Raw genomic sequence first — 14,960 nt, 5'->3', positions numbered from 1 at the left:
CGCAAGGTTGTACCATCAAAATAATCTATTGCATAAATTGTGGTCAACTTCTTTATAATTCTGTGTTCCAGTAAGCTTTCTCTATACTTGGTGTAAGGGTGTTTTGCTTGTGTTCCCGCAGGGTCGTCTTGCCAGACTGTTTCACTGGCTTGAAAGGAAACAACCTGAGTGGTGTCGACAAAGGGACACCTGGTCGCTCTACCTCTTCTCTCCAGAGTCAAGGTAGACCTCATACAGTATTTCACTTGGTCTATACATACTACTTTGTTATAGCCTCAGTTGTTTGTGTTTTTTTTTCTTTCTCTAAAGTAGTTGAAACTTTACATCTTTGCGTTCTCTGTAAACCTCTCGGAATCTTTCCTTGTTTTCTAAAAGAAAACAAGTGTAAACTGCTTATAAATGCAGGGAAAAGCTGATAATTCAGCTCTCCTGTTGACAAGAAGGAGATTTCACATTGCATCTGAATGACATCATATGCTTTTGATTTCAAAGAGCGCACAGCATTTTTATTTTACTCTGCTTCCCAAATCATTTTATATTCCTTTCCAAATTCTTACTTCAGAAGCATCTTTTATCTGTCCGTTTCTGCCAAGTCAGGGATGAGTAAGCAGGAGCAAAGGGAGTTTCTCTTTCAAAACGCTGCGTGTTATCTCAGTCATGTGCAGAATCCATTGCAGCCTTTCCATCCCTCCTCTACATCCTCTTTCTTCACGCCTACTCCCCTCCTGGGGCTTTAATCCGAGTCTGCAGCATGTTTTGGGGCATAGGGGATGAAGGTTGCAACAAGTAACGCAGTGGCCGCTGGTGCAAACGCAGCAACACAACATTCCCATTTTAAGCAATATGTCATCTCTGCAGCAACAGAAACTCCTCTACTTAAGTAGTCTCTAATGAGAAAGGGATACAGTTTTCATACAAAACCTGTAAAATAAGCTAAAATACATTTCCAAAATACATTTCAAAATAGTGAACCATTAGTGGTGTAAAAGCTGTAATCACAATTATATCATAATTTCACAGCATAGTAAGATGTTGAAGTCCAACAGCTTTCTTCATACACCTGAGATCACCTCAGCTTGCTAAGTGCATGCCAATATCACTGCTGCATTGGAATTGTTGCAGGGCATGTTTTTAGCAATGCAGGAGCGGTCCCCAATACACTAGTGGTCCTTGGAATTAGATGTGTTTGCTGCGTGATTAGGTTGTGAAAGCGTAGCAGTCCATCAACAGTGGGATCCCAGGTATGCTTGTGCATATGGTGTCTTATATTGTATCGTGCATAATTAGATTATGTGGACTCGACTGAACTGAATAAAATCAGTCATTTGAACAGCAGATATAATGTTGCAAAGAATATAGGAGTTTGGTCAATTGGCAATTCCAGTGAACACTTACTGTACATAGCAAAACAACTCACCATAAAAGTGACGTAACCTTCTGTATAGCTGCAGAAGTCATTACCAGTCTCTGTCGTCCCTTTCACTGAAGGCGATGGTACTGTACACAAAAATTGATGAGGATTGACGATTTGATTGATCTGTTTTGCACCGAAGCTAAAGACAACAAAAATAAGTCTCACAGATTAATTTTAAGAAGACTAAGGCAAGACGTTTGCTTGACTTTGCCCTTGCTTAAGGATTTTTTTTTACTGATTGTTATGATGTAATGCTGTATAATGAATACCGCCTGACGACATCAATCCCTCCTGCCCAAGGCTACATTCACCAAAGTAAATGAAGGATGAAGCATTGTTAGGTGTACGATGGTGCTTCCACTTGCGAGTGACCTGACTTACCTTTTTTTTTTTACGAGATACAAGCCATAAAAATGAATGTAAATAAAATAAATGTAAGTTACGAGCGCTAGATGGTGGCAGAAAAAACTAGAACCATTCTTCAAAAAATAGGCAAAGTGCTTGCTAAATTATCCATCCATTTCCTAACCCGCTTATCCTCACTAGGGTTGCGGGCATGCTGGAGACTATCTCAGCTGACTTCGGGCAAAAGGCGGACTACACCCTGAACCGGTCGCTAGCCAGTCACAGGGCAAGCTTGCTAAATTAACTAAAAAAAATTAAAAAAGAATTAAACAAATACCATTCCCAGCTTAAGTTTACTGTAAAACTAAACATAAAACAAAGAGAATTACACATTGCGAATTTATGCAATCCGCATTAAAATTCTTACAAATGTCTTCTAACTTAATGCTAACACACAATGCAAAAGGCCATACATTAAACTAGCATTGATGTCACAGTAATTCTAAACCTTTTAAGCAACTCATATTTGTGGCTGTAGCAACACATGGAGACAGAGGATACTCCTCCCATCCATTTTCTATCCCGCTTATCCTGTTCAGGGACACGGTGAACTGGAGCCTATCCCAGCTAACTTTGGGCAAAGGGTAGACTACAGCCTGGACTGGTCGCCAGAGATCCATTCACATACTCTCTCATTCACACTTAAGTGGGAACTGAACCTCCTGTACGCTGCCTGCACCAAAGTCAGGCGATTGCACCTTTACACCATCAGTGATTATAACAATACCCATAGGCATATATATATATATATATATATATATATATATATATATATATATATATATATATATTTATTTATTGTCCTCAAAGACATATATTATTGCAGCTTTGTTAATAGTTTAGTTTTCTTGTGTTTCATCATCAAATCTATGTGTAGTATGTCACTATTATAATACACCCTGGTGGCCAAGGTGCACAAACCAAAAGGAGCAGCGCAATGCCACTTAAATTATTATGATGCACAAATAATTATTTACATTTTACTCAGTGCTGTTATTACTGTTGTTGTTGTTTTTATGAAGTGCAATACTGTAGAGCGCAATTTTTCGTATTAAAACGTCTCACTTAAATTTAGTTGTTGTTTTTGGGGTGCTGGAATGGATTAATGGAATATCCATTCATTTAAATGGGGAAAGATAATTTGAGAGTCTACTTTTTTTCGAGTTCAAAGCATGGTCCTAAAACACATAAAACTCATAAGTTAACGCACTACTGTAATTATAATATAATGTAACATAATATAATATAGTGCAGCATCGGTGGCCGACTGGTTAGAGCGTCAGCCTCACAGTTCTGAGGTGCTGGGTTCAATCCCCGTCCCCGGCTGTGTGGAGTTTGCATGTTCTCCCCGTGCCTGCGTGGGTTTTCTCCGGGCACTCCGGTTTCCTCCCACATCCCAAAAACATGCATTAATTGGAGACTAAATTGCCCGTAGGCATGACTGTGAGTGCAAATGGTTGTTTTGTTTGTATGTGCCCTGCGATTGGCTGGCAACCAGTTCAGGGTGTACCCCGCCTCCTGCCCGATGACAGCTGGGATAGGCTCCAGCACGCCCGCGACCCTAGTGAGGAGAAGCGGCTCAGAAAATGGATGGATGGATAGTGCAGCATGGTGGAAGACTGGTTAGCACATCCGAAAGGGTAGTGTGTATTTCTCCACGGGGAGAACATACAAACTCCACACAGGCGGGGCCGGGGATTGAACCCCGGTCCTCAGAACTGTGAGGCAGACGTCCTAACCAGTAGTACACCGTGCCGCCTATTAACACATTATATTAAGTTAATTTTTCACGTACCAAACACAATATTGCTTTTTATTTATTTTTTATTTTTTTACCTGTCATGTTCAGCTGCATGGCCATGCAAAATGCCTTTTGTGCTCGAACAGTCTCGCTGTGAAACAGGGGAGTTTGAAATACTCCCTCTGCTTATTGTTTTATTATTCTGATGTTTATTGAAAATGCAGCCCGACAGAAAAGGGTTTTAGGAGATAGACAGAGGGACAGAGTGGACAAGGGGAATAGGGGTGAGAACCACAGTAGAAAAATAGTGAGACAGTCCAGATATTTGAGCCCAAGTAACGTTACAACAATCAAATCGTGTTCTTATTTGTGGGTGGGGGGGACATGCAAAAACTAACCAATAGAACAAGATAGGAGAGGACAGAAAAGGGGAGGACAGGACAGGATGTGGGAAATGAGCAAGGCAGTGCTACTGAAGAGTGGTGCAGTGGGATGCTTTTGTCTAAAACACCAGTAAGAACGTGAGTGGATATCGTAATATAATCTGTGTTAGTATTACTGGTTCCATCACAAACAAAGCCTATAGAGCAAATATGTGAAACTCAGGCCCGGGGGCCAAATTTGGCCCATGATGTAATTATATTTGGCCCACGAGACCATATCAAATGTGTATTAGAGCTGGCCTGCCAGTATCTAGCACATCCGCACTAATATTACAAATCCCAGAATGCTTTGCTAGTGTGTTGGCCCATCATTCTAGACCGGCGAGCGCTCCTTCCCTCTCTGTTGCAGTCGTTAGCAACTATGCTACCAGTCTCTTCGAGCAAATGTACACTTCCCCTTCCCAAAAATGGCCAAACAAAAGATGGAAACGGTTAACTTCCAAGACAGGTGGGAGGCAGATTATCTGTTCACTAAAGTAAAAGACAGGCCTGTTTGTCGTGTGCGGAGCAACGTGGCGGTAACAAAGAATATAAAATAATTGAATTTTTATCTTATTTTTTTATGCCCTTTATCAACTCCTAGGCAGGGACTGTTAATAGTTTGAAGTTTGGATTTTTATTGAAGGACATTCTTATTTTTTGGGGGTTGTTTTGTTGTTGGCCTTTGTTAAAAGATTTACATCAAAAAGAAAGGCAGATGGAGAGACAGAAGAAATCATGTTATTTAAATACAAAACAAACACATACCACTGATGTCTTTTATCGGAAATTTGTTGTCATATGATAAACTTTAACGCTACATTTCTGCAGAGAAGGGAAACATGCACATCGCAGTGATTTTTCATTAAATATTGAGTTTGGCCCACGATGTTGTCCCAATTTGAAATTTTGGCCCATCGTGAATTTGACTTTGACACCCCTGCTATAGTGTGTCTATGAAACTTATAAGTGATATGCATATCAAATGAATGTTAGTCAACTGGTGTAAGGAGTTGCTGAGCCGGCACATCGGGGAAGGGTGGGCCTGGGCCCCTCCACCCGCAAAGGGGGGCCAAGTCCGTGAGCCCAACCCGCTGGGGACGCAGCCAGGGTGCCGCCACCCACTGCCCAGGATCCAGGGCGGTCCCCTAGCCCAACCGAAGCTCCACGACCAGTCCAAAAGGGAGGGGCATGGGTACCAGGCCACCACCCCTCACGCCCAACCCCCACCCCCATAGGGCATGGGGGCCCCAGCCAGTAACAGGACCCAACGCAGGAGCCAACCGCCACCTGAAAAAGGTCACAGCCCACCAAAAGCGAGCCCATGTTAAGCACTCGTTGCGAGCAATGACGGGCAAGAGCGCCAGGAGAGGCGAGAGGAAGGCAGGGACCCGGGGAGGGGGGAACCCCCATCTCCCCGCGGCTGGACAACCGATGGGGGGAGGGCACAGGCCCCAGGAAGCTGATTTGTTGCACAGTTTAATCGCTCATAGTGTTATGATATATACGTCTTCTTTTACTGATTGTAATGAAATTATAGTTCCTATTATTATAGGCAAATGGAATTCAGGTATAATTAATGACTCTTAACTCTACAATAGTTCATTAGAAAGTTGGTGTATATTATGTTAAGCAAATGCTCTCGAATGCCAGAGAACAGTGTGCAATGTATGTTTATGTATTGATAATATCAGAAACTACACCAGGGGTGAACAAACTACATCCCCAGGGCCATTTGCGGCATATACATTTGCGATATTTACTAAAAATAACATTTGACGCTGCCCACAATGTTCTTGAAAAAAAAAAAAAGTGGGGTGGGGGAGGGGGGCAGCATGCAAAGTGTGTTTGGCAAAAGTGGGGGTGTTATGACACACCCACATTGCCTATGGTGCGACACTCCTAAAAACGAATCCTACTAATACATTGGTTTTATATAGGGCTTTTCTTGATATGCAAAGCTGCAAATGAACTAGTTTTATGTAGTGCTTTTCTTGATATGCCAAAGATGCAAATAAACTATTTAAAACTATCCATCCATCCATCCATCCATTTTCTGAGCCGCTTATCCTCACAAGGGTCGCGGGCCTGCTGGAGCCTATCCCAGCTATCATCGGGCAGGAGGCGGGGTACACCCTGAACTGGATGCCAGCCAATTGCAGGGCACATACAAACAAACAACCAATTCGCACTCACATTCACACCTACGGGCAATTTAGAGGGTCCAATTAATGCATGTTTTGGGCATGTGGGAGGAAACCGGAGTGCCCAAACAACCATTCGCACTCACATTCACACCTACGGGCAATTTAGAGTGACCAATTAATGCATGTTTTGGGGATGTGGGAGGAAACCGGATAAATAAATATAATAAATATTTTCATTGCAGCAAGCAAACAAATCTAAGTGCTTCCTCCAATACAGTCTGCCATTTCCATCATGACCACCTGATAAGATCATCACCTCAAGGAAACACCATGTAAAACAGGGGTTTTATTAATTCAACTTACATGACGACTGTTATGTGAATCGGAGCCTTCAAGACAATCTATTAATTGTAATAATCCAACAAAAATGTGCACTATATCACGTGTATCGTTACATCGCTATTGTTACCGTCACTGTGCCTGCACCCCAACACACTTTAAAAACGTAATGCACATTACCACTACTGAAAGTTCTGTAAATTTTACCAGTTAAACACCAAACACTATAATTTTAAATTGGATAACCCAGGATTCATTTATTTAAAAAAGCTTTTCACGTTGCCCTATCAATGTTTTACTGTTCATCAGAAATCCTTCTACCTTCTAGGAAAGGAGTTATTTTGTAACCATTTGAAGTTTTCAATCTCATCGAATGGCAATGGCCTATGGGGTCCCTCAAGGGTCAGTTCTTGGACCCCTCCTGTTCAGCCTGTATATGCTACCCTTGTGTCAAATTCTTCAGAACTTTAATTTTGACCATCATAGCTATGCAGATGACACACAGCTATATCTAGCAGTGTCTTCAGATGACTACAGTTCAATTGAGGTGTTGTGTCACTGTGTAAAACAGATCAATAACTGGATGAGCCTAAATTTTCTTCAATTAAACCACAACAAAACTGAGATAATGGTTTTTGGCAGTAAAGAAAAGAGGATTGCTGTTCGTAAATACCCGGAGTCACTCGCTTTAAAAACCAAAGACCAAGTCAGAAATCTTGGTGTTCTGATAGATTCCGACCTGACTTTCAACAGTCATATCAAATCAATTACTAAAACTGCCTTTTACCAACTGAAGAACATATCCAGAGTGAAGGCTTGCATGTGTCAAGCAGACCAGGAGAAGCTCATCCATGCTTTTATCTCAAGTAGACTTGGCTATTGTAATGGTCTTCTGAGTGGATTCCCTAAAAAGAGCATTAAACAGCTGCAGGTCATTCAGAATGCTGCAGCTCAGGTTCTGACCAGAACAAAGAGGTCAGAGCATATTACTCCAATTCTAAAGTCTTTACACTGGCTTCCAGTCAGCTTTAGAATAGATTTTAAAGTTCTGCTACTGGTCTATAAATCACAAAACAGTTTAGGTCCTGAATACATTAATGAAATGCTAATGGTATATAAACCTAGTAGGGCTCTGAGATCGACAGACTCAAGTCAAATAGTGGAGCACAGAGTCCAAAGCAAACATGGTGAAGCAGCATTTAGCTGTTATGCTGCACACAAATTGAATAAGTTGCCAACAGAAGTGACATCAGCCCCAAGTGTGAATGTTTTTAAGTACAGGTTATAAACTCTTCTTTTTCACATGCTTTTTAGAGCATTTGCACTTTTAAATGATATTACTTGCACTGTACGCTGTTTTAATTGTATTTTTATTTTTTCTCTTTGTTTTAAATGTTTATAAGCTCTTTTTTTCTTTGTTTTTAAATGCGTTTAATCATGTAAAGCACATTGAGTTACCTTGTGTATGAAATGCGCTATATAAATAAATTTTCTCTGCTTTTGCTTTGCTTACCTTTTTGTAACCACAGATACTGTACATTTTTGATCAGTCAGTTCAATCGTGATTTGACGAGTTATGCTATTGTCCTCCTAGTCTTTGTACATTTACTCTTTGTCAATGTAGTTACTTATGGTTTATGTTGCCCTTTCACAGGTTTCGTTTTGTGTGCAAAAAGATCATCAACCACAAGATGTTCGACCATGTGGTGTTGGTTATCATCTTCCTCAACTGCATTACTATTGCGATGGAGCGGCCTCGCATTGACCCCACCAGTGCTGTGAGTCTGGACAAAGACTGCATAAAACTGCCAGCATGAAAAAGGATATAGACTGAAAGAAAGATAAACACGAGCATTCATCAATACTCATGAGTGGAGGGAACGTTTCATCCAGATCCCAAATCTCCTCTGGTTCCAATAGAGGAAACATATAAAAAGTTATTTAAATTGCTACCAAATTCCAGAATCACGTACAGTACATGTACAGAAACTGTACCATTACATCTGACCCTGCATACACGTAAGAAGAGCAACAAGAAGAAGAGCAATTAAATGAATGTACGCTTGCACACCCCGTTTCATGGCGACTCATTGAAATATGTCAAAATTTGACGCCATGGTCAACCCACATTAGACAGGGTAGACAAAAAGGTTTTGCATGTGCGTGGTTCATCGGTCTAATTGTATACCTTTTTCCGATTTCAGATTTGGGGGGAATTCCCTCGTCAGTCAGAGTTTGTCAAAAAGTACGAGCCCTGAAATTCACCCAAAATGGCAGCTTCAAAACAAAATGGCTGATTTCCTGTTCAGTTTTGATCATGACTCCTTGAGACTTTTTCATCCATGGTGTTATGATATAAATGTCCACCAAATTTTGTGTCGATAGGTCAAACTGATGTCGGGAGATTATTTTTTTCTAACTTTCCAGGTGGCATTACTGAGTGAGTTTTGAGAGAACCAATAGAATACATACATTTCTACATGGATACACATATGCAGGGCTTGACATTAATGTTTTTGCTTACCGGCCACTGTGGCTAATGGTTTCCCAGTTACAGTACAAGCCACTCAGTACTGTCACTAGCCACAATTTTGGCTTTGGATAACATTGGACTGGTTAGAGCGTCAGCCTCACAGTTCTGGGGACCTGGGTTCAATCCCCGGGCCCCCGCCCTGTGTGGAGTTTGCATTTTCTCCCCGTGCCTGCGTGGGTTATCTCCGGGCACTCCGGTTTCCTCCCACATCCCAAAAACATGCATGGTAGGTTAACTGATGACTCTAAATTGCCCGTAGGTGTGAGTGTGAATGGTTGTTTGTTTGTCTGTGCCCTGCGATTGGCTGGCAACCAGTTCAGGGTGTACCCCGCCTCCTGCCCGATGATAGCTGGGATAGGCATATATATATATATATATATATATATATAAAACCTGTATATATTATATTAATGCTCGCACTCGCCCCCTAAATCCCCAGTCGATATTCATATTGTCTTTGGCAAGCGATGGTCGAATCAATTCAATCTCTTACTGCTTGTATTATTCAAAATAATAGTCCAACAAATGAAAAATCCAATTAGATTTTTTGTAAACTATCTATAGCCCCGTTTAAGTCCTCTTCACAGTTTTTTGAGGTCGCGCATTGACTCACAACGTAAAGAAAGAGGGCGACGGGCACGTTTTCACTCTGAAAAAAATGCAGTTGCCAATACGCTTTTTGTTAGCACCTTGTGTCTGTGTGCATGCATAACAGGACATATTGTTTTGTCCCCATGCGTGTCACTTCACGAACGGATTCCATTCACAGTAGTCGCTTTTGTTTTTGTAATGTGAACGACTATACAACAAGATAGAATTTAACAACAAAAAAAGTGTCAACGTAGCCTTACAAACAGCCTTCTGGTAACATTACAAAAATTTCAACCTAATCTCCTTGGTGGCGGTAACTATACTGGCAGAAGTTTAAAATAAAAAAGAGACGGCTGTAAACCTTGATTCACATTCAAGTGATTTACCGCAGCACAGAAATTATGCGGAACATTATGCAACAGAGTGGTGGTCATGTTTGACTCTGAGCCAGAGGCTTTAGATAATGGGCCTTATGCATGTTTATATGTTTCACTTCATTATCTGATATGGCATCACCTTGGTGTAGAACACACATTCACGCACATGCTCCACATATAAACTCATGCCCTTTTTTTTCTTTTCCAGCAATAGCCGCAGAACACCGACTAGCCCGTTTGTACATAAACACAATAATTATTTCTGTGATTATTGTTTTTCTCCCTACTGAACGAGGTGTTCCGCAGATAGCTTTGATTGTGGTTTGGTCTCAGCAGAGCACACTGTTCTGCTCGTTTTGTTTCTGAACCGCAGAGGAGATTGTGCTGTCTTAATTGATTCAATTATCTTTGTGCTACCGTACGTGGCTAATGTCCAGGAAAGGGGATGTCTAACACATGGAGGCTGCCCCATAAGGCCACAGGGGCACATCAGCACAAATGCATTTGCTTATGCAAATTAATCGTCTACAAATACACAATGTCCACAGTCCAAGTAATGCTAACACATTCGCATTAGAGAGTGTTACTGTTTTTTTGGATGTATTTTGTCAGATCACTCCTGAGGCCATTATAGAAACGAAATGATATGGAGGATGCAAGCAAGAATCCAAAACCAAAGAAAATTGGAGTCATTACTCTGTTTGTAAAAATGTAGCAGTGGCATGAGCTCTTTTTTTGTCTAAGTTGTTATGAATTAATTATGCCAATTGGGCCAATTTCTACTATTAAGAATTGGCTGTGTGAAACCAAATATGTATAATGTCTGACTCTTCTGCTTATGCGCTGATAGTTCGTAGCTTCATCTTGGCCCTGATGCCAACTTAAAATATGGTCTACATTCAGTCATTAAATTTAGTCGTCAATCATCTTGCTGGGAATTTTTTTTTTTGAGTCACAACACTTTAATGCGTGATAAAGGTTGGATAATTCGATTATTGCCCTGGAACTTGTTGCTAAGTGTTGCCTTGATGTGGTCTACATTCAGCTCAGCGGGAGCAATTGGAGGATGATTATACCACTTATTATGATACATGACTCCTAATTGAGCAAGACGACAATCCATCATTGCCCTGGCTTCTAAACTGAATTACAACAGCTCTGATGATATAAAATATGATCACGCTACATTTTCATGATCCTCGTTATCCTACTGCGGATGGATTTAAGAATAAGAGTTGGTGATACACACAAATCTTTCCAAAAGCTTCACTCTTTAGGAGTGTGGGAATCGTTTTTAATTTAGATTATTTATGTAATTGGGATCAGCAACTTAGTCCCTGATAGTGTAGTGGTACACTCACCTGACTTTGGTGCAGGCAGTGTGGGATCAGTTCCCACTAAGTGACGGTGTGAATGGTTTTCTGTGTCTGTATGTGCCCTGCGACTGACTGGCGACCAGATCAGGGTGTAGTCCGCCTTTCGCCCAAAGTCAGCTGGGATAGGTTCCAGCACCCCGTGACCCTAACCAGGATAAGTGGTGTTGAAAATGGATGAATGGATGGATGGATGGATCAGCAAACCAGCATTTCAGTTGTTCCAGAGACCAAGATATTTTAAATCTTACCGGAGTAGAGCTGTAGCATTTCCAGCAGATTACCTTCTGGAAGTAAGTTATGATGTATCGTAACTCTGGACATAAGTCATAGCTTTCAAAACCAGGTCAAGCTAAAATGAGCACTTCATCATGAGAGTCTATTGCTGTGTAGTACTGGAGTAAAACCAATGGTCGGAAACAAATTACTTGTACCGTTATGTTTTATCATGTTGCCTACTGTAATGCTATGTAAAGAAAACATGGCCCACAGTTTTTTTTCTATAATTATTATTGTTGAGTTATTGTTGACATGAACTGCACCGTGTTCCTTAACTGTGGGATGACTTCATTGTTGCAAAAAGTTTAATTTCTGGTTTATAAGCGTTTTCAGATTTGTCCAATTTCACATCACAAGTACCCTTCTTTAGTGGATGATCTTTGAGCTTCATTTCAAAAGATGTACTGCCACCTTACTGCGTATGCAGAGGTCTCCCGTTATGCAATGCACAATTGTACGACTTCTGCAGGATTCAAATTTTGAGGTTCCATTATAAGCAGTGGAATATTGATGGATGGAAATTCATATGTTTTGATCATAACATGATTCCAAAAGGATAGTAAAATGGTTAATCAAAATGCTTTGACTCATAATGATAAAGGAGTAATAAAAAAATCCTGTCCACTGGAACTGTGCATTAAAAAAAAAATGAAAACACTTAATTGTGCCAGTGGTAATATTCAAAAGCACTAAATTCAAAAGCAATCGAGTTAATAGCTAGTCGTTACTGTCACCACAGACTTCTCTCATAGAATTTTGCCATCCATTGACAGTAGTTAGCTACAGTTAAGTATTTCCAGTTTATTTATCATTGTCTCAGTTTATTTAGATTATAATTTCATGTACAAAAAGAAATACACAAATGAAAAACAAAATCCTCATTCTTACAAGCGAGCAGTATTAGAACTGAATGGCTGCTGTCAAGCCTGGAATTTATGAACCCTCTTAGCAAGCAAGTATTCCCAGTGAGGTCATGCCTAACATTCCCAGAGTTTTAACAGGACTGTTGTGGTCCGTGTCAGTGTATATGATGTTGTCTTCCTCTGAGCATGTGCGATGACCAGCGGAGGCCGTGGGAAAGGCAACCACCTCCACACAATTGCAGACACTGAGACTCAGAAATGTCGGCTAGGGTCACAGAATCTTCCCAGTACGAAAGGAATTAGGTTAAATAAGCAGCTCGTGAAGGAATCTTATTCGTGCTTGCTTGTTTTCTCCAGTTAATGCTTTTGGAGCCCAGTAAAAAGGCTCTCATCTCTTCCCATCCCACTCTACCATCATTTAGGCATGCTGGCCCCAGGCAGGAGGCAGTCTTGGGACCACTGCATTGTAAACATAAATATTACTAAATTCCACATTTTGCTTAAAGAGTTAAGATAAGTGTCAAGTGCAAACTTTGTTCTTTCCTTCCGGCCATCATTTGTAAGTGCAATGGATTTCTCGTGAGATGTTTGGAATGTTTCCCCATTCAGTATTTTGCTCAACAAATTTAAAACTGTAAATAAAGAATAGCTTTTTAAAAATGTATTTATTTATTTTATTTTTTTACAGGAACGTATCTTCCTAACATTATCCAACTACATATTCACAGCAATCTTTGTGACTGAGATGACCATAAAGGTAAATATGGCCAGATTTATCTATCTCGAACTGTCTGTCTGTCTGTCTGTCTGTCTATCTATCTGTCTGTCTGTCTGTCTAGCTAGCTAGCTACCCATCCGTCTGTCCATCTGTCCATCCATCCATCCGTCCATCCAGCTAGCTAACAATGTAACTATCAGCAATAGTTAGGTATGGCTATTTTGGCTTTCTCATTCCTGTGGTTTTCCTTGCATCAGTGACTTCTATAATATATATAATACAACTAAAGCCCAGTATAATATTTCAGCAGCCTGAAAAATAACATGATTCCCTTTTTTTCCTTAATGTTTTGCATAAAATGGAGAAACCAGGCCCAAACTACTCAAAGTTTCATAGAATTTATATCTGCCCCTCATGCATGTGTGCTATGAGCCCCCAAAATATCAAGATAATCAGGGTAAAGAAGGAGAATGTGGTTCTGAAATGGGAGAAAGCCAATGAGAGGCACGGTCAAACATACAGATTATACTCGCATTATGCGCATACCCTTTCAGTGCTGTTTCATCACATTGGACTGTCTTGCCAGCATTCAAATGGCTCAGCTTGCTGAAGTTAAATGCGTGTCACTCATCCATTGGCTGCGAACTCTATTTTTGCCCCCTGTATGATTACTTGGCACACAAATATTAGGCCTGAGCACTCACACACGTACACTACACACAGAGCTCTACTAGTCAAGTGATCCCTGGATGTGGAGTGTCAAAACATACCATCTGTGTTGTTCCAGACAGGAGTTTTACCACAACATAAATGTGAGAAATTCTTTTAACCACATTTATTCAACTAGATTCATTCATTAATGTTTCCACTCCAGTGGTGGAATAGCAGTGTTACATTAACTGAGTTCAATGCAGAAATACAACACTACAAGAGAATGTAAACTATTTCAAATTATTAATATACCGTGGCGGCTGGTAGGGTTTCATTACCTATCAACTATTTATCCTCGTCATTTAAAAATAGCTACACATATATTTCAAAATGTGTTTATTTTTCTATCAATACTAAAAAAAATTTGTCTTCAAGGAAAATAGTATGGTGATGACTGTGCATGGTGGGGCGGCGCCCTGGCGCCCTCTATTGACGAGCCACCACTGTTATTATAATTGTTAATATTGCTAGTTGCAATTTCAGGAAAGGTTGACATTGATGTATTTGAGATGTTCAAGTTGCCTAAAAATAGATTAGCTTTAAAACAATGTGTGCCCACGATCTTAAATCTAGTACACCACATATTTTAATGTGCTCACAGTATAAGTAGGGTGCTCTAATTGTGAGTTCTCATACTTTCAAATTGTATTCCATGTAAAGCAAAGGGGTGAAATAAAATGGCTGTATATCACCTCATTACCAGTCATTTTTTATTGAGCAGTCCTCAACTCTAAGTAGAATGAAAGCAAGAACCTCTTTGATGGATATTCATATACATTATTCTATATGCTATGCATTGATGAGCACCATTAGGCTATGCCTTCCTTCTTTCTTTCTTTTTTCGCCCATCTCTCGATAGAATGGATGCATAATAGGTTGGCCTGGTTAAAATTTAAAGGGGAAAAAGTGAGGCTATCATTATAATTATTTCCTGGAAAGGAAGGATAATGGGCAGAATAAATGATGAGCAGGGCCTATGGAAGCGCTTATGATGTTTCTTGCCAAGCTCCAAGTAAACAGTAATCCCATAAATTCAATAAACTGTGC

General features: G+C 40.4%; 1 protein-coding gene and 1 long non-coding RNA gene across 2 annotated transcripts in view; one reads left to right on the top strand and one right to left on the bottom strand.

Moving 5' to 3' along the window:
- The window catches only part of cacna1g (calcium channel, voltage-dependent, T type, alpha 1G subunit), a 256,127-nt gene that overhangs the window by 179,368 nt on the left and 61,799 nt on the right, over nt 1–14,960 (top strand). The window contains exons 20-22 of the mRNA XM_061755517.1: nt 122–222; nt 8,123–8,246; nt 13,173–13,241. Coding sequence (XP_061611501.1) covers nt 122–222; nt 8,123–8,246; nt 13,173–13,241 — 294 coding nt within the window. The remainder of the gene's footprint in view (nt 1–121; nt 223–8,122; nt 8,247–13,172; nt 13,242–14,960) is intronic.
- LOC133469007 (uncharacterized) overlaps nt 1–14,960 on the bottom strand; it is a 36,033-nt gene that overhangs the window by 1,563 nt on the left and 19,510 nt on the right. The window contains exons 2-3 of the long non-coding RNA XR_009785601.1: nt 1,418–1,497; nt 558–744 (exon numbers count right to left, since the gene is read on the bottom strand). This is a non-coding gene — a long non-coding RNA (uncharacterized LOC133469007). The remainder of the gene's footprint in view (nt 1–557; nt 745–1,417; nt 1,498–14,960) is intronic.

The sequence above is a fragment of the Phyllopteryx taeniolatus genome, chromosome 19 (assembly GCF_024500385.1).
Source record: "Phyllopteryx taeniolatus isolate TA_2022b chromosome 19, UOR_Ptae_1.2, whole genome shotgun sequence".
Taxonomy (NCBI): domain Eukaryota; kingdom Metazoa; phylum Chordata; class Actinopteri; order Syngnathiformes; family Syngnathidae; genus Phyllopteryx; species Phyllopteryx taeniolatus.
The sequence above is the reverse complement of the archived record's forward strand: the minus strand, read 5'-3'. Positions and strand labels throughout refer to the sequence as shown.